Source organism: Anopheles bellator, chromosome 2, assembly GCF_943735745.2.
Source record: "Anopheles bellator chromosome 2, idAnoBellAS_SP24_06.2, whole genome shotgun sequence".
Taxonomy (NCBI): domain Eukaryota; kingdom Metazoa; phylum Arthropoda; class Insecta; order Diptera; family Culicidae; genus Anopheles; species Anopheles bellator.
In genome coordinates this window covers 39,262,980-39,285,080 of record NC_071286.1, presented here as the reverse complement: position 1 = coordinate 39,285,080, position 22,101 = coordinate 39,262,980, and the positions used below count along the sequence as shown (strand labels likewise).

Here is a 22,101-nt window from a genome sequence, read left to right as displayed (position 1 = left end):
GGGCGGCGTGGGGCATGTGGCAGTTTAAGTGCGCGACGAACTCCGTTCGGTCCCGCAACGGTCGATTTTTCTGTTTGGTTCCGGTGGGCCGGACCGGATCCGGCCACCAGTCCGGGTGTACAGCTTCCCGTGCCGGCGCAGGGCGACGTCATAACGTCGGCTGTACGCCATTCACGATTCCCTCAGTCGCAATAAGCTTATTCACGGCCTTTCGAAACTTCTTTGCCGCACGCCGTGCCGGCCCCGACACAGAATGCCGCCGATGGTGACCGGAAATGGATGGAAATGGAAATTGTATTCGTTATTTCGGGAGCCGCGTGATGTCGCGCCGCGCTTGGCGTGTTTGAGGGCCCCACGGCGACCGCAAGTCGCTGGCGGGTGTGCGGTTCATGTACCAGTTTTCGTGCATCCGCCGAACAGCATCACGCTTTTGGCGGAAGAAAAACGGAGCAAAACAATAATTGATTTGTATGCAAATGCGAAATTTCATCAGCCTAGGCACCAGATCGTCGAGGCTGTTTGACGTTCTGATGTCGCTGCGCGCGGAAGCTTCCTTTTTTGTCGAGCATTGGGACCCGGACCTGGACCTGGTCGCTGAGAGTATGTTGTGCGGGTTTGTCAGTGCTCTTTTGGCCGACTCGCAAAAGGGACACATGCACGGGCCCACTTTGGCTGGAATGTTTAGCGGACAAACCAAAAAAAAAAAAACGGTAACATCGCGACATTTGGACATCGAATTGGGAAAGGCAGCGACTGCCAAATATTGGCGACGGCGCCGATAAGTAAAACTAACACGTGTGTTTGGAGCGTAGGTCCGCGTCGTGGCATCGGTAACAATATTGCCGGGACGAGCATGTGCCGGCCGGCAGAGTGCGACACGTCGAACCGACGCCTAAAAACCCCGGGAGTGGCCAGCAGCGCAGCGGCCGTACTAGTGCAGGACGAAAAAACGGGAAACTAAATCGAATAAGTCCAATTTGTGCATGATGCTGACGATATGAAACGAATCCTAGCCAGGCAGCAGGGCCGCGGGTCCTCAGTCCTCAGTCCCTCCGGCTAAACGCCTCTCGTCGTCGAAGCATTGTCGGATTAGGCACAGCCATAGCCATATAGCGCAGCGTATCTCCATTATGCCATTTACATTGCACCGTTGTGCTGGGGCATGTCGTTTGGCACCGAGGCTCCGATACGGCGCACAGCCGGCGATGGCGTAGGCTCCACCGGCCAGGTTGGGCCTGCGTTGGGCGACTCGGCGCGTTATGTTTGTTGTCGTCGTTCGCTGGCTCCGGCTCCGGCCAACGTTAGCTCACTTGCACTCCATAATATCCAATGGACGGGAAAAAGGCCGCTGCAAAGCTGCCGGCAAAAGGTGCTGCCTAATCCCCGCGGGGACGCTGATCGGTGGAGGCCAGCTTTCAGCTTGCCAGGATGACCGAAATGGAGTGAAATTTGTTTTAAGTGTTGCGCCGTTCCGGGTTCCGGCAGGGCCGGGATGGGGTTCAGGTGCAGTGGGGTGGATTGATTTAATGGAACTCTTTAGAACGTTCCGTTGGCGTGGTCCACGGCCAAGACGTGATGTGCAAGGTTCAAATCATTTTCAACCGGTAACAACCATCGATGGTCCGGCTCGGTTCCGTGCCAAACGGCGCACTAATGAACGCATGAATGTTGCACGGCCCGGTCCCTGATTGTGCACGATGTACGACATTCGGCCGGGCGGTGGCCGCATCACCGTGAGAGCATCAGGTTTCCGGTTGGCCGGTGGAGATCGATCCTCTGTGTTGCAGCACCCGGGCCCGGAAAGCAACACTTTGTCCGAGGGCTCCGTGAGCCATAAGTAGACGGGTACCGGAACATCGGGACCGTCGGAATTGTCGCTCGATGGTCCTCGCACGCCGACACGGTGACTTCCGCGACTTCGGCAGGATGTTGCCCATTTTTGTGCGTTACGTTACTGGGACGGGTGGGCCATCACGTCGAGTGACATCTATAAAACGTGCACAATTACGTCCCTGGATCGCTTGAGTGGCGCTAAAAAGCTGACTCCATTCGGGTGATCCTCCGGGCCAACTTCGGTCCGGGCGGCTGGGCCGGCGGGGCGACCCGGTATTGGTTTTGCACTCCGCTTCATAATGCAATTTTGTCGAACCATTATCCTCTTTCCCATTGCGACCTATCTGTGCATCGGTTGAACCGGCTGGCAGCGGCTCTATGGCCACACTGTGTTGGCACCGGGTTGGCAGCCCTACGTCGCATCCGGAAGCACTCTAGCAGGACCCGTTAATTTCGTGCTAAAATAAATTAATTCTAAACCGATATTTGATATACACTGGCTCGTCCATTCGGTTCGACTGCCCGGTGGCCCACGACACGGCCAACTTTCGGAGCCCTCGGACCGACGATTGCCAACAAGGACGGAGTGCGTTTCAATTAGCGACATGTCCTTGTTTCATCAGCCGAACCGGCAGGAGTCCTCGATCGGTGGGCAGCCGGTGCTGGCAAATGGCTAAATTTGAAACTGGTGGTTTAAGTCATTTCGCTCGAAGCGGGCTTTTGGGCTCCCGTTGCCCCCGTGTCCACGCTAATGAGGATGCTTCAGCCCTCCGAGAACGCAGCCTAGGACCCGTGTGGTGGCTGTTTAGAGATTTTCTAAGCGAAATCACCATTCGACAACTGCACAGTGCCCTGTGGCAGCTGTGGGTTCCGGGGTCGAAGTGTTTATTTATTTTTTGTTTTGCAGCTTCCGACGGAACCTTCTGGTCTGGTTTGGCGACGAAAACACAATCAGACCAGCCGATCGACGACGACAATAGTCACAATACGTAATTTAATTGAACTGCACCAATTTTCGATCATTCGGCAGAGAGAATTTAATTTCCGGCCAATAAATTAAGGTGCCTCGTTCGGCGCCCGGTTAAGCAGCGGCCGGAGCCTGGAGCCAATAAATGAATATTGCCAGGCAAACCCCAGTGCCCCAGTGAAATTGGTCCATTTCGTGAGCTCGGACCAGCCGAGAGCCACACGCAAAGTGTTGAAACTACGTGCAATCGCTAATCCCGCGCACTTTGTTGTGGCACCTGGAATTAGTCGAATTCCCACAATTGCCTGTGTGTTAGGCAGGCAGTTGAGGTCCAGCCGTTTGGCCGGGCAGATGGTCTGCATTCTTGACGGTTGGTCCTGTGCGATGCGTTTCGCATGTTCGCATCCCGCGGGCATCCGGGTTGAAGTTTACCGTGATAAATATGTGATTAAGCTCGATTGGTTAGAAACCGATATGTGTGCCAACACCGGCTTTTGTTTGCCGTAAAATATCTGTCTAATTTATATTGCAGTTGATCCGCCCCATTTCCGTTCCGTTTAATACAACTTGACACAGGACTCTTCCTTTGGCATTTTGATATTTTAAATTGGTTAATCGTCAACGCCGGTATCGGTTCCCTATTTGCAGATGATATCTATCACAGGTATCATGAAAACACCGACACCGACAAAACATCGATAAAATTAAATATTAAAACCTGAAAATTCAGAAGTAATCCAACTTGTATTCTTGGAAAATGATCTTGCTAAGCCGATGGCTTTCTAACGGTGATTGTTCCGTAGTTCGGTTGCTTCTACATGACATATTCAACCAACCGAGATTTGCCGTGTTCTGGTCGACGAACCCATTAGCTGCTTGTCTGGGGAGTAATACGGGCTCACACGCAGTATGTACTACAAGCAATTTGACAAACGATTGTAGCCAAATTTGTACCGTAGCGTGCGACTATCCTGCCATATGACCGCATAACCGGAGTATACCGGGCCGTACAACAGACGTACTCCAATGAAGGTTTTAGCACCAGGAATGGCAGGTTGATGGAATTGGGTTTGTTAGGGCAGAATGGATGTAACCGACGGGGACCCAACGAACCAAAACGATTCCGCAAAGTTTCAGTCTGGCAGTGAGTAGGGGTTTATCGTCATTTTGGGTGGTGTCGTGTGGAACCGTACAATCCTTTGCCGAACCCTTTTTTGGTCCGTAGCCCATACGGTGGAGGATTTGGTTGTAACGCTTGGGTGTTGTTAAATCAACACGAATATTTTTCTCCACATCGCCTCGCACGGGCTCCGGAGGGTAGAGTCTGGATCGCAGTGTGTATCTTATTTTATATTTGAACTCACGCTGGACATTGGCCTTCGAGCTCCGAATCAACAGAAACAGGTGCTGTCTTCATGTGAACTGGAAAGCTTTTTTTTCTGGCGAGTCAGAGATTCATACGACGCCCGTTTCCAATCTCAGTTCTTTAATCACTGAACCTTTCATTACGGTATTGATCGTCAAATGTTGTTTGATTCTTACGGTTGAACTAGTTCTGTATGGTACTATCTCTTTTTAGGACACATAATCAATGCTAATGGTAATCGACGTAAGCAAATCAGAAAACGTATCGAGGTCTTTCAACTTCAACATGCGACCTGGAAGCTACATATTTTCGTATCTTATCACTTACCTCAATATTTACAAACAACATGGAGGGCGCTCCGTGGACACTGTTTACCAGCAATATGCGATGCGATGGTTTTATTTTAGATTTTTCACACATTACATGTGATGTTCCGTAGCTTTATTGGCTTATCCTAGACCTTCTGCACGTTTCGTAACCAACTATCGTAATGCTTGCAACTTAAGCCGAAAACTAAACTAAAAACTATCCAAATAACTGTTCGCTTCACATTAACTTCATTGCATCATTAACTATCCTGTACATTAGCAAGCGGTTGGATTCGGTTTCTCGAATCGTATATCATTATCATACAGCAACTTAATTAGATGCCGATTTTACATGAAGAATCGTCCTGCTACTAGCGGGACAGGTCTTGGGTAGCTTTTGATTATTCCGCTCGTATCGCCACGGTGTAATAAAAATCTAAATCCTAGTTCCAGGGCCCTGCAACGAGCATCTTCACACGGACCACGTGCCCTGGCCAGAGTGCTCTCGCAACGCGGAACGAATAAGAGGCGGAGGTTCACGGTAGGTTTATGAAATCTGTTCAACACTTATCCAGATCTCGTTTCCGGGCGACGAACAGACCCAGGCCTGGGGTGCCCGGGGGTCTGGGGGCCTCCTACACGTGTTGTGGCATTTATTTACATATAAACAAGATTTAAACAATTTTACTACTTTCGAGCATCTGCGGGAGGAAGAGAGAGAGAGAGAGAGATCCAGCCACCAGACCGGTCGGTGAACAGACCGGAGGGTGTACTTGTTTGTGGGGGGGAAGGCGAAACATTGCATAAAAATATCGCAAGGCGCAATGGCGGAGGCTGTGTAGTGGAGGCCAAATGCAAATGATTAGCTCACATGGAGAAACTACACATCGATGAGCTTTTCTTCGCAGATAGCCGCTGCTGGTGGAACGCTTCTTCTGGTGGCTGTAGTCCTCGGTGCGGTTTGTTTGGCTCGTTTGCTCTATCGGAATCAATTTACATATCCTGCTACCAAGGCACGGCACGGAGGCCTGCAGATTTGTCCGCTGTTAACCGCCCCGCAATGGAGCACGGTTCTTGTGGCACTTTTGTAGGGTGTCAGCGCAATGGGTTCGCAATGGGCTTGGGCCGAAGGTCAGACAATTAGGGCACTGTTGGTGGTGGCACACAATTTATGTACAGCTTATCTGGCTAGATGAACAAAGTTTGGGAACAACTTTTTTCGTGTTGCTTTTCCGGGAGAGTTTGAAATGCTGGCTGCTACCTTAAAAGCATTATCGCACAGGTTTTGATCCGGTTCCCTGGGCACTTGGGCAAACCGTTGAGCCTTTGAAGCCACGTCCCTGCCTTACACTGCTATCGATTATTAATGGCAAAGTCCTCAACAAGGTCCTTTGTTGTCCTTTGCGGACCGGGTGGAAGCGCTGAGTGATCTGTGTGTTGTTTGGGGCCGTAATACCTCACGCTAATCAATAATGCAGCCTATCGTACGTAATGTAAATATAATCTAACTATGCAAATGGCATGTTTGTAGGAACTAATTGCATTAAGGAGTCTTGGCTTGGCTTCACCGGGGCTCCCATTTGTTGGTCGTTTGGTTTTAATTGCAAATTGCTTCTCCGGATTCTGTACACTTACCGTTGACTTACATCAGAGAATTATGGCACTGGAACTCGTGGGTTTTGCTTTTGTACATCAGTTTTCGCTGCAATACGCTCTAACTATTTATCGTTAACATTCTGTCCGGCCCCGCAGCGTACTTGTCAGTCTGACCGACTCAAGTAAGTTCTTTCCGAAAGTCCCCTAGCGTCCTCGATCGTTGTTTGATGTTTTTTGAACTCTCTGGCCTCTGTGGGGTTGGTCTCTGGTTTGCTGGCCGGGTTCTAAACCACACGAACTAGCGTTTCATGGCGCTATCGAATCAATAAATAACGTGCGCTGGGAGGAGTGGACTCCGGATGAAATAAATATGGGTATATATTACACGCCACGGCAGACCTATTCTGACGCTTTGTTGTTCGGTATGCGTTTTATGCGTACTTTATGTTTGTTCGGTGATGATGCTGAGAGCAAACAGGGGTTCACAACGTTCAGGATGAGCCAGCAGCAATTGTCCTGGGGAGCGTGGGGAGGGTGGATGGGACCGATGATGAGCGGCACGGAACGGTTTTGGGGCGGCCCGATGCGAGCAAACAATCATCCATTTCGGGCCCAGCGCCAGTTTTTTGGCAACGAAATCGGATTCGTGAAAGTTCACCTCATTTTGCACAACAGTTCCAAGCGGGTTCCATTTATCGGGGAATCAGGCTCGTGAAGCATTAAAGTTGTTTTTTTGCAATTTTTTTGTACCACTCCCTAGGTCCCTGGGTCACACGTTCGATACCGCCTGAACCCGCTCGAAAGTTTGAAGTCACCTGCCCGCCAGGGGAACTGTTGCGTATTCAACCGAAGCCGCAAGTTGTTGAAGCCACGCTTTGCCGGGTCCTTTGGCGGCCCAAACACGCGCCCCAACAGCAACTCGGGCGGACGCTGTTTGCTAAAGATTGCAAAGGCCAACGGAGGGAGGTTTTTCACCTCAACAAACATCAGAGTTGCTCCAGTCCGGTCGTGACCGGGCCAAGACGGGGCCGAGACACCCTGCCATGCGTGCGCGATGGAAAACTTCAAAGTCATCAAATCAAGGGTAGGCGGTGCGTCTCGGTCGTCCCTTCCGGCGTGGACCTTTTCTTCGTCGGCCGGCCTGCCGGGCTTCCGGTATCGGGCGGTTGAAGTGGTCGGACGGGGCCACACGCCAAGTTAATTAATGAAACAGGAGGTATCCATTTCGGTGGCTTTGGCAGGCAGGTGTGCGGACAGGGCTTTCTTCCTGGAAAAAGTCATGCATTTTTTGCTACTTCAAGAATCAGTTTTAACGCTTCGCAGGCACGGGCCACGGGGCCGCCCGGCGTACTCCCCGGCGTGAATATTTCGAAATGGAGCTTCCGGAAGGATCGCGACCCCAAACGCTTCAATGGCCCCATAATGGGCTCTCCCATTATTCTACCTCCGCGCGAGCGTATCTTTCGGTTTGCGGAGCTTTAAAGTAAGCAAATAATCGACCCAACTGTCCGTTTTTGGGCAGGGCGCACCTAACGAGGTGCAGCAACAAAGCCACCGATTGAGGATTGAAGCGGTTCCGATCGAGCAAAGCGGTGGTGGTTCCAGGCCATCGGCAAACGTCAGCTTCGGAAGCTTGCGAGAAGATTATGCTGGGGCACTGAGCCCGGTACGCAGCGGATTGAAGTGGGTCCCCGGTCCCGGATGAACTCAAATCCCGGACCGCAGGGTACACAGGTACGCTAGAGTGCTCCTCAATAGGAACTGAGCGAGGTGAGAAAATCTCAGAGAACGGTGCGGTGGCCGCGAGCCGAAATGACCGACCGGTAAATGGTTGATTGATTTGGAAAATGAATGAAAAGCGGGGCCGAAAACTGAAGGCATCCCCCTTTCACCGTCGATCCACGCCAGAGTTTCCGGGACCGAGAGTTTTCTGCCGGTGCGCCTCGTACGCTCGAGTTGCCCCGATCGCCGCGCAGGTACGGTCCGGGAACGCTCAAATCCTTTCAACCGGAACCGGGGCCCAAGGAACCGTCGGGGTCAAGCCAAATCCCAAACCAAACAAACCGACGTCTACTTTCGGGCTGTTCCGGGGCCCGAAAATTTATCCGACCTTCGGCAACACAAAAAAGCCCTACAACTCCCCAGAAAAGAGCCTGGCGCGAATCCCGCTTTTCGTGGCAAATTTTCGAACCAGAACTTCCGAAAGTTCCACCCATCCGAGGACGAGGCGGGGTGGGGATTCGATTTCGATTCCGAAGCCCTTTGCCTGGGGCCAGAGTTTTTCACCTTCCGGCTTTTGTGGCTGGGACCCTTTTTCCGGACCGCGCCCTCTAGCCGCGTCTAGTGTTTAATCGAATTTAATTTATTTCTATTTTGATTTCACGTTATCAGTGCCCGGGCACCGCACTTCTGAAGGGGCTCCGACGCGTCAAGGGCTACCGCGAAGCGCGGTGCACCACAATTTAATGTGGCACCGGAGCAGAGGATACGCATTTTTTTCCGGTACCCCATCGATGGGTTTCATTTTGCTATCCTGTCCTCGTATCCTGGGTTCCCGTCTGCCCCACCGTCTGACCGAAATAATCGATACCGGCACGCCGGTGCCCCGAGTGTGGTCGATCACATCAAATGCGGACAGCCGCCGCCGCCGCCCGTGTGTGTTTTTTGGGTGGCAATCTGGCGCGGAAAAAAGTTTGACCGGAAAAGTCGGAACCGCGCGCCGCACCGGGTGGTGTGGTGATAAATCACGGCTCCCGGGTCCGGACCCGGGCCCCACCACAAGTTCGGCCAATGGTTTATTTATTAGCCCAGTGTTCGATGGAAAATTTTTGCTTTACAGCACCAACGCCAACGGTTTGTTTTATGGTCCGCGGGCAAAAACCCTGGGAATGAGCCCTCGCTGGCTTTGAAGAGCCGATCAAACACTTGTTGTGTTCGGCGGTGGTCGGGTTTGAGATGTTTGCCGGCAAAAGGTTAAAGTGTGGCTCACCGTGCGGACCTTTTAAGTCGTTTGATTTGATTAGACCGGAAAAAAGGTTCGCGGTTCGTGGCTGGAGTGTGAAGTTTTCTGGCCATTCTTTAGCTTCGGGCTGATGAAGATGGTCCATGGCACCATTCGGCCCTAATTCTAATGGGTTTCTCCTAAACTTCTCACAGCTCCAAGGGTGGCTCCTAAGGACGCGCAACACTGTTATTGGTCTCTTGACCATCTTGAGTGGGAGCCTTTTTCGGGGGCATTTACGGGCACTTGGGCCATCAATATGAGGTTAATTATTCAACGCGACCACATTTCGCGCTTAAAAGGATGGGTTTTGCTTCGTGGCATTCAGGCGTCTCAGGCCCACGGCTGATGAGTCGATCCTGTTCGGAACCGGAATACTGATACTGTTGATTGTCGATCATCAAACTGGACCGCCGGATGACCTGGACTGGACTCACTCATAACTGTGTACGAGAATCCCGGTCCCGGTCTTTGTTGCTTCGAAAGAAACGGCTTCCCGTTGCTAGCGCCCGAGGTGACAATCGGATATGGGCGACCGTCGAACAAACGCGAACAAATGCTGAATAATGAATTTTGTCTCAAGAAGAGAGCTTGCTGCCCACGGCTGCCCAGTGCCCTCCGGAGAAGGGCGCGGATACGTGAGCCACGGTCCGTGAAAGGGTTCCGTCCTTATGTTGGCGAAAAGAAAAAGGCAACCGGGCCGGGCGCCGGGTCCCAAGCAAACATTCCGCTTCCGCTGATAAAGCGGTTAGCGGCTGATAAGGGATACGGCCTCCTGACGGGCCCAACCTGGTGCTTTGGTGGTGTCTGATTATTTCGCAGAAGGATGGATGGCCCCGTGGGTTCGATCCGGTTCGGATTCGGCAACCTGAACCGGGGATTAGGGACCACGGATCGGATCCGGTCGGTGGTTCGAGTGGGTTAGAAATGCCTAAACGACTCGAACCGTGAACGGCCCGGCGGCGGGGGGGGAGGAGCGTGCGTGCGGGAGTAGTGCGGGGGTAGTGCGGGGGTTGTTGCTGCTGGTTGTGAACCCTTCCTGATGCTCTCGATCAGGGCAAAAAAGATGGAAGTACGTAGCTGTGGGTGACGGTTTCCTCGGACTTTACCATACCTAGCGAGTCGGCGTCATCCACGCCGACCCCGGACGAACACTGGCCCTGCTGTGGTGGCTGGGGTCCTCCTTGCTGCTGCTGCTGCGTTGGTGGTGCTTGAGATTGTTGCGCAGGCTGCGGGGGACCGTAATGTCCCTTCATCGACGGGTCGTCCAGCTGGTGACAGTTACCGTACTTCGGATCGGCATCCGGATTGTAGTGCACGTCGATGTACTTCGCGTCGTCCACGTACTTCCCGTTCGTTAGGCTGTCGGTCGGACGAAAGCAATGGAGTAAACGTTAGTGGCGTTAGTAGCAGCGGGAGAGAGTTGGCCTTTCACTCAGCCAGTGTCAAACAGGTCCCCCACCGCAAGTCACAGAAAACCGAAACGAAGATCTGGTTCGCTGAACCAAAGAGTAAACCACCCGCCGGCTTATTAGCAAAGACTTCTGGGTCGCAACGTCATGTCGCCGGCACCGACCCCTCGTTAGTGCAGCGGGGCTGGAAGTTGAAACAATTAAACTTATCAAGTTGCATTTACTTCTGCATGAAATTGAACAACCGGCCCGGTCATGGAGAGATAGTTTAGCCGGCAAGGATAAAGTTCAGCCGGAGTTACAGAAGTCGCACTCAAAGAAAAACACGGAAAAGAAAATCCAAGTAAAAAGTTTCCACTTCTCAAGAGCTTCCCCACGCGAGTCGGCCGCTGCCCCGACTTGTCAACAGTCTTCCGCGCTCACGCCGCTTGAGTGGCAAGAGTCTGGAAAATTTTAATTATCCTTACTACGCGCCCGGCAGTTCCCTGGCCACCCAGCTGCCGGCGCACCTTGTGCTGACGGCGTGACGATAAACCCCCGGAGGTTAACTGGGAATCATTTACTCAAGTGTCATTATCTGAAGATGCCTGCGGAAAGTCAACCCCGACTCCCACCATTATCACCGGGGCCGATCCCGATGCTCCCGATCGCCGTCGGACGAGCCGTCGCGAGTTTGCAGCTCTCGAAAACTTTCTTCGAATTGCAACGTCAAAACATCGTCCAGTTGCAACGTTCCAGGTGCGGCCCTTTTTTTTGCGACCCAGTTCGGGGAGTGCAACTGTTACTTTCTCCGTTTGTTGCGCCCGACCGAGCTGATTGTAGTTTACAGTTGGCACGAGCACGGCGCTGTAATGAAGCATCAGAAGGTCCTGATCACCGGCGGCCTTCCACTTCAGCGGTTCCACGTTTCGGTTTCAGCCTGGTAGGTGTTTGAAATGCAAACAAAGTTTCCCAAGACTTTCCGGAAGAAGTTCCGACGGTGCGCCCCGCACACCATGCGGGGCCCCCTTGTCCGATGTATGTGCCACCGCCCGTAGAAGAATCCGGGCCGGGGTCGTCAACCCGGGGCCCAGGGCTTTCCAAGAGTTTCCTGGAAGTTGTGCTGCACTTTGCAACTTTGTTTTCCCGCCCCATTATTTACGGGAACAGTCTTTGGCGGATTTTTCCCCTTCTTGTTCCTCCGAAGATGCCCTTCACGTGGGCCGCAGCGCACCGAGAAACGAATATGATGGATGCTCCCGATGCTGCGAAGAAGCGAATTTCCGAATATCAACCCCGACTCGGAGTCCGAAGCGTTCGGAGCGGTCTTCGGCAATTTATCGATATCCAATCGGGGGCGAAACTTGGGCGCGTATCGATTATTGTGCCGGGCCGGGGTTCCCCCCGTGTGTAGGATGCTTCGCATAAAGTAAGGGCATAACATGCTACAACATTTGCCGGTTGTAAGCGAAACGAAAGTTTTGCACAACCCATCCGACCTGCCCGGTGCAAGATAAATGGATGCGCCCTTGCAACGCCTGGCTCGGGTTCTTCAGGTTCTACTTCGTACAAACCGTCGAAGGGCTCGTTCTGCACCGGGACCTTCGCCACACTTTACACGGTGAGTGGTGTTGCTCAAGTTTCGATTAAATTTTTCCTATTAACTATTTCCCTGCCCTTTATGGTAGATGTGTGATAGGGAGCGCCATTGCCGACGATGGGCCCAAGAACATAGCCGACCTGAAGTACCGGTTAACACCGGTGCTGGATGCATTAGGTGGGCACGATTGCAACGATAGTGAGGTTTACGTGTCGTTTTTTTCGAGATTAGCATTTTCTAGACGCCGAAGGTATCAATGATCCCTTTCCCAGAGGTTCCAATTTCATTGGAATTCCAATTAGTACACGGACATTGTTCGATATGCAAGCAAAAGGGACTATTTGTTCTTTCTTGAGATTAATCCTACGAGGAACATCGAGACTTGGTGGTTGCATCGTAATGCTACATGAAGCCTCGGTGGGGGCTTTCAAGAAGTGGGCCGCCCGAAGTAGGCAATTACATCCATCCAGTCTCGGGTGCTCACAAATCAAATAGAGTTTTCCGGAAACCGAGCACAGTGTAAAGTGCGTAGTGGCTCAGTTCCAATCGCTCTATGCCGGACCGGACCGAAATGCCGTCTCGTGGACGTAGCAGATTCAGGTCAGTCAATAATGCACCTTGCGTCAAGTTTGCCCAGTTACGAGCCATTCGTTTTGTTCGCCGCTTCGACTTCGATCGGTTGGTTGGCCGATGATTTAGTATCCCGGCTGGCCAGTAACCACTGCGTAGCGATTAGCTGTGCCAGTGACACGCAGTGACCCCCCCCCCCCCCAGCCAAACGCAAATTGTCTATCGTGCACTGTAACAAATGTACTTCCGATTGCGGTACTGGTCCAAGCCCCAGAAACGGAAGTCCCGATGAGGATTCTTCACCATTTCGACGAACGCCTTTGCTGCACGGACAACACGGAGTGTCCTGGAGCTCCCTCTAATGGGAGGCCGTTGGTGACGACAACCCGAAGTGGCCCCGGACGGGCTCCGGATAAATACGTCTCCTGTCACAGCGGATTGTCTCTAAATCTCCGTAAATAATCGGCGGAATTGTTTCATTTCCGATTGAAACCAACCACACCCGGGAGGGGGGTTACGGGGGAATGTTACTTACCCATCCGGTAGACCGGCCACACAGTGCGTATCGAACTTGTCGTCCAGCGACGCGTAGTGGTCAGTCTTGTGCCCGTGATGCACATGGTGCACGTGATGGTGGTTGGCGGCGTGATGCGGGTGCGGATGGTGCTGGTGCTGCGGCTCGTCGGCCCCACCGGAGTCCCCGACGCCCGGCCGGGACGGGCTGCCGTAGTCGAGGTGCTGGGTCCGCACGGGGAACATGTGGCTCTCGGGCATCGGGTAAGTACCGTATTGGGCGCTGTACCCGTACGGGCTGACGGCCGGTGACAGCAGATTGATGTGCGGCCCAAGGTCGTACGGAGCCTGGTACGTGGACCAGCTGTCGACACTTCCCGGCGGCGTCACCGTTGCGGTCTGCGGGAACTGGGCGAACGACGTGCCGATCGGGCCGTTCATCGGGGCCGACGGGCTGTTGTTGCCGAGGTACGCCGACTTCCGGGGCGGTTCCCGTTTGCGCCACTTCGCCCGCCGGTTCTGCCGATGACAGCACACGAATGGGTAAGTAAACAGCGGGTGGAAATGGGGAGACCAGTGTGGGGCTTATCGGGGGGCCCCGGTTATTACCTGGAACCAAACCTGCACTCGGGACTCGCTCAAGTTGAGCTTCAGGGCCAGTTCTTCACGCGCAAACACGTCCGGATAGGGCGCCCGTTCGAATGCATGCTCCAGCTCCTCCAGCTGGAACGAGGTGAACGTCGTCCTGCAACGGAACACACCGAGAGTGAGAGAGAGAGAGAGGAGTTAAGGAATGCTTTGAATGTCTACTTCCGCCAGAACCATTTACAATAGCGTAATCCAGTGCAACATGCAGAGTCACCGTGCTCCGTACCCTGCCTGGGGCGGACGTAACAGTCTGAACTGAAAAACGGGCCCGTTCCCGTTCTCGGACCAAGCACATCAATAGGTTGGAGGGATTCATCCCGTTCGGTCTGCGTCCAGACCACGGTGAAAGCCACAAACCCCAGAAACCGACAAAACAATAGACAAAACGACGCATTATGCTTCGGCATCCACCGTGTTCCGTCTGCAGCACGTGCCGCGCCGGAGCTGGAGCCTGGGCCCGGTTGGGGCTGTCGAAAAATATGGCCAATACCATTCCTAATCGCATTTGGTAGCGCACCGACTCGGGCGATGCGAGACGGGGTAAGATTTGTGCCGAGACATTGGCCACTTTGGTTATTTACAATCGCAAACCAGTTCAACCTTCGGATTGTGGCTTCGGAGTGCTGGATGCGGGGCGGCAGGAGACCACGTCTTTCCAGGAGCCCCGCACACGGAAACTTGATAATAACAACAATATTCAGGTCAGTAGATCTTCCTCGTAGGTCGTCCGTAGCACGCGCCCCAGCCGGGGACGTCTAATGAATACAAATGCTTCGGGTCGGCGCTTCGCCGAGTGCGGGTTAGTGAATTAGTTCGATTCTTAATGTCGACCCGAAGCAGGTCCGTAGCAGGAAAGGATTTTGTGGACAACGGGGCTTCCGACGGCATGGGCGGCCACGTCTGCCGAGGTACGTGGTCCCGTGCATGAAATTTTTATCGCTCCTCATCGGGATGCTCGGGTGTTCCCGTTTGGGCCCCGGGAACCGGTACACCACTAATTAGATTGGGCCTCGTGACGTACTTTCCGTCTTTTCTCGCACCCGGCCACTGGCTAGGCCCAGCTTAAGGTGAGGCTTGGCCAGCGGCAGGAGCAGGCAGGCTCGATTGCTTTAGAACGGGATCAGTTCTTAGATTTGGGGCTCGATTGGTCTAATTCGACTTTATTGTTGGCCGGTGCAGAAGGTTCGACCCAGCTCGGCCCATTTCTTGGCCGTTGTGCCCTTTGTACCTTTTTCAACCTAAAGGTGCGAGCATCTACTGCACTCCGAGATGCCCTGCAGAAGCTTAAGGCTGCAGTTCCAGCTGGAGGCGATTACCATAAACTGTGGCCGTGCCGTACCGTCGGTAATGCCCCAGGGAGTAGAATGTTTAGTGTTAATGATGCGCCAGCACCGGGTATTTATTATGCCCCAAAAAAAGGGCCCAGTTGCGATTAGTAGTTGGGTTCGACCTGCTGGTGATTTGTTCCCAAGGTGAACGTGCCCCCTTGGACACCGCATTACCGGACTCGATTGATTCTATTCACGGTTCAGGACCGGACCGGAAAAAAAGATTGATCACAATAGATCAATCCAATCGGCGCCGGAGTGAACCCGGTTTGTGATCGGGTTAGGGGCGGACAGCCGCCGTGCCACTTGACCTGCCTTTTTATACCTTTTGCGCCCCGCAAAAAAGGGACGAAGGTGTAAGCGACCGAAACACGTTTACATATTCTGGCCGGCCAAGCCGACCTCAACGGATAAATAACTTACACTTAATCAAGGTTTACGGACCCGGCCCAATCCACCGAACCGGACCTGAAAGGGTGCCACGGGGCAGGGCCGTCAAGAAAGGGCCGTCAAGGGCGTCCTATTTTGGGGACGAATTGCTCCATTGTGGCACTGTGCTGATGATGATTACAGTGTGGCTCCGGCTTTAATCGGATAAATCCGGGGACGCGAATCAAGCGCCCACTGAATGGGTGATTAGGATTAAACAAGTGCGCGAGTCCATCGAGCATTGCACCGGGCAAATCGGGTGCACTTCCGAGGTCCGCTAGACGGACAGGACCTTTTTTTTTGATAAAAGACCCCAACACGGGGGGTCCGGGTCGATGACTCGAGTGCAAATGGATGACACGGGAGATCCGCACAAAGCAAATGGCACATCGAACACGTCACTTGACGAGCCTCGTCAGTCGGTCGGGGGCTTCCGTCTGTCTGTCTTGTTTGGTGTGGCCAGTTTTGACATTTGCCAGTTGTTTTTCGCAACCATCCGTCAATCGGCCATTTTTCATGTCTGCCCACCCACCGGGGTGGGGTGGCGAATATTTCCCAGCCCGTCCGGAATATGCTCACTCATCGGAAAGCGCTTTAAAGCCCGGCCGGCAGGCCACCGGCGACCGGCGACCGACGATGATGATGATGAATGCCGATAGAATGTGGCCTGCCTTTTATTTTCGCATCTTGTTTTCCGCTGCTGTCGTTGTTTTGCTTTCGATCATTTCGCCATTCGCCATTTGCCATTTCGCGGCTCCACGTGGCCCATTAATTTGGGGCGCGAGAAGCCATTGTGGTTGTGGCGCCCCGTTGTTAAGTGCGTGAAAGTGCGGAACTTTTGCTGTGTGCGTGTCGAACTTCGAACACAATGCGCACACCCATTACGGGGTCCATTCTGGGGGCGCCCGGAATTGGGGATCATAAAGCCTGCCCCACTTAGAAACGGGATAAGTCTTATGGCAGCGCTTCTGGTGGTCGAATTTCAAATGGTTTTGATAGTTATGGCTTTAGTAAACATTCGACTTTCAGTGCTAAAAGATTCATCTTGGTACGCGGAGTTTATAGAAAGTTATACTTGATGGAACTCGAAAGAAGAAAAATAATTCTGCATACTCACGTCGAGAACGCCACGTGGTCTGCTTTCAAAAACGCAAAAACATAAAAATTCGCAAAATCAACTTTATATACTCCATCGTTTCCGAGAACCGAAGACCGAAAGATTCAGAGTAGACATCGTAGTGGAAAATACGACCGGCAGCTGAACTGGAAGGTTTTGAGATCAATCAAGGCAAATCCTTGACATTCGGTTCGGGATATTGCAAAAAATATGGTGTCAGCTGAAGTCAGCTGTCCAGAGGATCTGTCTACGAAGAGGCTACTGTTCTTTCCTTGCATGTACGCATCCAAACAGGACACTTACGCAAAACCTAGTCGCTAAAACACGCACTAGAAAGTTGTACGAGAAGGTTCTGACGAGGTAAGAAGGAGGAAGGACGACGAAACATACGTAAAAACGGATGCCACGGGACGAGGAGATGTCCCCTTCAAGTTCAAATTTTTATTCGCCAATAAATTTGCACGGAAACTAATGATCAGCAAGTTCAAGTAGGAAGTTGAAGAAGACTGAAAAGGTGATTCGGAATGCTGCAGAGATGGAAAGACATTGGAACAAATTAGCCGCTGAGGTGGACCAGAAGACAGAATAAATTTACCACATTTTTCTCTGAAGGTACTATAAAATACCTTCATTTTGACACCTTGTCATGTTTCCTAAGTCAAACCAATCCCGAGATAGAGCTAATGCAATTGTTCCCGATTTCTTAAACAATCCGCACACGGCCGAGAACACATTTCAACGTTCGATTATCACTTCGTCCTTTGAGGATCCTTTCTGATCTGTTCGACTACTATCCTCACCTGGTTTTCTTCTTCTTGATCCCGTTCGGGTCGTTCTTCTTCTTGTCACCCTTCTTGCCATTTCCGCCCGGCCCATCGATCGCTCCGGTCGTGGTCGTCGGGGTCGACGAACCGGACGCCCCGTTCATGTCGTCGCTCTTGCGGGGCTTCGGCGCCCCGTTCATGAGGCCCCGTTCGTCGACCACCACCATGCCCGTCCCCGTCGGGCCGGAAGTGGCCACACCGAGCTGGGAGCCGGGTGGCTGCGGCGGTGGCGGTGCCGGCTGCTGGAACATGGCGATCGTCGTCTCGTAGTCCAGCTTTCCACCGTTGCCTGCGCCGCTGCCGCTGCTGCCGCCGGTCACATACTCGATCTTGGGGCCACCGGGCGACGACGAGGACGAGGTGCAGTAGTCCAGCCGGCCGGCGTTCCCGTTGTAATCTAGGGTTTTAACATACTCGAGTTTATTGCCGTGCTCGTGGCCGGCGACGGGCAGCGCGGTGTAGTATTCGAGCTTACAGCTGACGTATTCCATCGGCTTGTTGGCCGGACCCGATTGCTGCTGCTGGTGTTGCTGGTGTTGCTGGTGTTGCTGGTGCTGCTGATGCGGTCCGCAGCTGTCCGGCGGGGAGTACGAGCCGTCCAGCTTTGTGCCGTTCGGCAGATGATGGTACTCCACCTTGCTCAGGTTCGTGTAGTCGATGCTCTTGTAGCTCGGCGACCCGGACGCCCCCAGGATGCTGGTCACTTCCGGTAGCCGTTGCTGTTGACCACCACCGGCACCAGCAGGGCCACCAACGCCACCGTCGTGGGTCGGCGAGTGGCCCAGGCCCATCATCACCTGCAGGTTACCGTGGCCACCGGCCGACGGGCCCACGTGGATCGGTTTGGCGGCGGCGGCGGCCAGCGAGCTGAGCGTGTCGCTCGTGAAGTCACCGAAAATCTGGTCGTCGAAAGTGGACGCCTCCATCGCGGTGCCAGCCGGGGCAGGTTTCGACCACCGCAAAAGTACGTAAATAACACTCCGGCAGCCCGCGCGCAGTCACTAAGGTAACCCGGAACGGGAATGGATTTAACTAATTAAACACTCGCACAAACACATTCTGCTTCTCTCACTCGCCTTGGCCGCCGTTACACAGGCACACATTTTCCGCACCACACACATACACACGTACACTCCTGAATGCACTTCAATTCGATTCCGAACTTCTTAAACTGGCGACGATGAATTTCCGATTGGTGTCTTCGCGTCCTTTCGGATGGTGGTGGAGCAGGCTGTCCCTGCCCACTGCGGATCGTTTCCCTCACCGACACCCCCGGTCCCACCGGTCCCCCTGTAACTGCACAAACACTCCGGGATTAATAACTGGCGTCCGCCGCGCGCCCAACCACAGCTACTGCAGACCCAGGTCCCAGGACGACGACGAGGACGACAACCGGCGCGACGATACCCGTCGGGTCGGATGCAAAATTATCAATGAATTAAATATTGCGCCTGATCAGCTTTTTATACCCAATTAAGCCCAATCAAGCAGACTCCGCCCTGGCGCGCAAAGGGGTCCCCGCGGCGCGCGCGTCCCGTGTATTCGGCGGCCATCTTTGTTCCCCGGCCGTGCGTGCCCGTGAGATCGGCCAAGGGGCGGAGCTACGCTGTGCGCAGATGATGCTGGCGGTTGAGTCACTTACGCAGCACGCAGCAGCACGGTCCTTGGAAGGGCCTGCGCACACAGCATACGCTCCCATAGGGGTCACGTGTGCGCGTTGGGAAATCTTCGGCCGCCGGGCTGTGGGCTCGCGGTTCGCGCAAAGCATCTCGGGTCATATGGTCGGCTGTGTGCGCGAGTCTGTTAACCTCTTGCGTTTCGAAGGGGTCCTGGGCTGCGGCATACGGGCGAGCGGTGACTTATGGGCATCGACTTTTCCCACAGACACGGAGTGCGATCGGCCACGGGATTTCCACGGTGCCGTGTGGTGCGTGCTGGTGGTGCTGGTGGACCGTCGCCGTGCTTCCTTCCTCGAGCCGGAGGGTTTGCACTTTTGCATTCGGTGCGGGCGTGATGTCGGGCACGAGGAAGGAATCTTTTTTCCGCGCCGCTGACCACGATGCTGGCCGTTCGAAATCGTGCGGGAGCCCGGTCGAATCCGGAAGCCGGGGAATCGCGGGAATTCCGGATCACCAGCCGGGCACTTTGGGTGCGACCTAATGACGGTGCTGGTGGTGCCATTAGATAATGGTACGGTTCGGAAGTAAACCAAGGGTATGATCCGGGGGTCGTCCCTGTGAGTACGAGCCTTTTCCGTCGTTTAGTCACGATGACGGCAGAACTGGGCCTCGTTGGTAGGATAGCCGAATTCTTTTCGATCTATAAGCCGTTAGTAAAAAAGAGATTGCGTTTTTCTTCATTCAAACTTCTCCTCTAACCCGAACACGAGAGGTTCGAGTTTCACAGTGCGTCTTTTAAATAAAGAGATATTCTTACGAGTAACATAGAATAATACATTTTTTATCTTTCAAACGCATCCCACTTTAGGCAAATCGGTAGACAGATTAAAAAATTTTCCTTGTTAATGTGTCGGTTAGTTTATGACGTGTGTTAAAAAGTAAATAAAGAAACAAAGAGTCCATATCAAATTTTGTTTTAAGCTTAGTAAAACCCTACTGATGCTGAAACCTTTAATTTGTTATAAGTTTATGGTGATGGTAGTTCAAGTGGAGCAAGCATTTTTGTTTCATATACACTCAGCAACAACCTTGAGGATAAAATGACTCAATGCCACGTGGCATAACATACAATTTAAATAGATTTAAATCGAAACATTTTCATTTCAATCATTTTGATACCTTAGACTTATCAAGTAGCTGCAATCCCAATGTGGAATATCTCTGTACTCTTCTGTAATCCAGTATTTATGTCAAATAAAGTTCCAATAAAAAAATAACTGTGAGGACTTCAAGACAATCAAGAGGACTTGGAGGGCTTCCATCGTTCAGCCTGGAAAGTTGGAATGTTACTAAAGACATTATTTGGAAAATTTAACCTAATGATTTGAAGAAAAGAAAAAGTTTTTGCTCGTTTTGTTACGCATGAATTAACAGACGACCAACAGGACCTGACCTGATCTGTCTCCATCTGCCTATTTTCTATTTTCCAAGCATAAATTGGCCGTGAAGGAATTCTTAAAGGATTACATTCCTGCGATTCAAGTGCGTATAAACCTACTGATACATAAACACGCATAACTTTTAAACCTGTTATCCAGTCCGATTAACTTTTTAATTTGTTATCGTACCTCTCAAACGATGTTGTTACTCATAGCTATACCTGAATTTTATATTTAAAAAAATATGAAAAATCTCGTTACTTAAAAGGTATTACTTGGTAGACACGCTGCTGTAAAGGAGGAACACATGCAAAAAGATCGATTAAAATAAGCATCAATCAGCCGGTAGCTGATGACGTCTCAATAAAACACCAAACGTCGAAACTGTATTTTCGGAGGTTTCCCTTTTTCCGGAAGCGACGTTTCCTAGAGCCCCCACTCTGCCCACGGATGCTCACCTTACCATGGCAGCAATTAGCTCGCTCGCTTCGGTCGGCGTGCCACAGGTCGGCGAATGTCGGGTCCTTCGCTCCGTCAACAATCACGATGCCGGGCCGGGATTGAGGATTTCTATTAATTCATCGATCGATCCTTCGAGTGATTTTTCATCACCTTGCTACGCCTCAGCGCCTTGTTCATTGGCCGGTCCAAGAAAGGCCTCTCCCTCGGGTGGCATGTGCAGCATCGAGCGATTCGGATGCCGAGACTTAATTACGCCCGGAAGGGTACATTCTTGGAAGGCCTCGCCTCAGCACTGATCGATGATTTGCCGGCCTTAACGCCTTCGTGAGTGGCGGGGTCGGTAGAAAAAAAACGAAAACTAACATAAATGCCTCGTTGAACAGGATTCGTGGGAAGGTGATGTGAAAAACCGGGAACCATGCAAACAACGGTGAGAAGGCGCAAACCGCGTGATAAACATTGAGTGTGCAAATTTGTGTAGCATTCGGTTTCGGGAACACCGACGAACAAATCGATCAAACCGGGTTGGGCCCCGGGTCCAGGCCAGGCGACGTCTGGCGGAGCAACGGGCGGGCGAACTAAAGTACACACAATTATGTGGCTTACCAGCGTCTTAAGAGCTTTCTCCGGGTGGCCAGATCGATGGCTGACGGAAGCAGAGCGAGTGCGGCCTGCATTTGGCACACCCACTCGGCGTTGGACGTTGGATTTTGTGTTCCTTCGCCCTCGCGAGGGCATAAATTAGGGTTTGCCTCGCCGTGGCTCCACTCTGTTCACGCGCGCGTTCGATGGTAATCGGCCAGACACCGCGCGATTGGCCCTGCAGGGTGGCAGGATTTTTCACCGGACCCACCGGAGGAGCGACCGGAGGATCGTCGACGAACAAAAGCAATAAGTAAAAATCAATAAATGCTTCTGTAAAATCCACCCGATATTTATTTCAAGTCAAAGTGGCATTATTTATACTTGGCCCCACCGACGATTCGACGGGATGGGCGTTCCACCACCTACTGCCAGCATTGCCGCCGCTGGTTCTGGTGCCCTCTGAAACCAATTTGTGAGCTCGTACATATCGATTTGGCGCTTGATT

The 22,101-nt window shown here is 52.6% G+C and overlaps 1 protein-coding gene across 1 annotated transcript; it reads right to left on the bottom strand.

Moving 5' to 3' along the window:
• Positions 1-10,123: 10,123 nt before the first annotated feature.
• LOC131208947 (retinal homeobox protein Rx) lies at positions 10,124-18,417 on the bottom strand. The gene is made up of 4 exons (XM_058201894.1): positions 17,468-18,417; positions 13,755-13,890; positions 13,168-13,664; positions 10,124-10,433 (listed from the first exon to the last, which is right to left on the bottom strand). The coding sequence occupies exons 1-4, from the start codon at positions 18,415-18,417 to the stop codon at positions 10,124-10,126; spliced, it is 1,893 nt and encodes a 630-aa protein (XP_058057877.1).
• Between the last annotated feature and the right edge of the window lie 3,684 nt (positions 18,418-22,101).

Excerpts from the sequence above, each read along its gene's own strand:
- LOC131208947 (XM_058201894.1), bottom strand. The coding sequence starts at position 18,417 with ATGGAGGCGTCCACTTTCGACGACCAGATTTTCGGTGACTTCACGAGC. Across the intron at positions 13,891-17,467 it reads ATCAAGAAGAAGAAAACCAG|GACGACGTTCACCTCGTTCC; the intron begins GTGAGGATAGTA and ends GTTCCGTTGCAG. Across the intron at positions 13,665-13,754 it reads GAGTGCAGGTTTGGTTCCAG|AACCGGCGGGCGAAGTGGCG; the intron begins GTAATAACCGGG and ends TGTCATCGGCAG.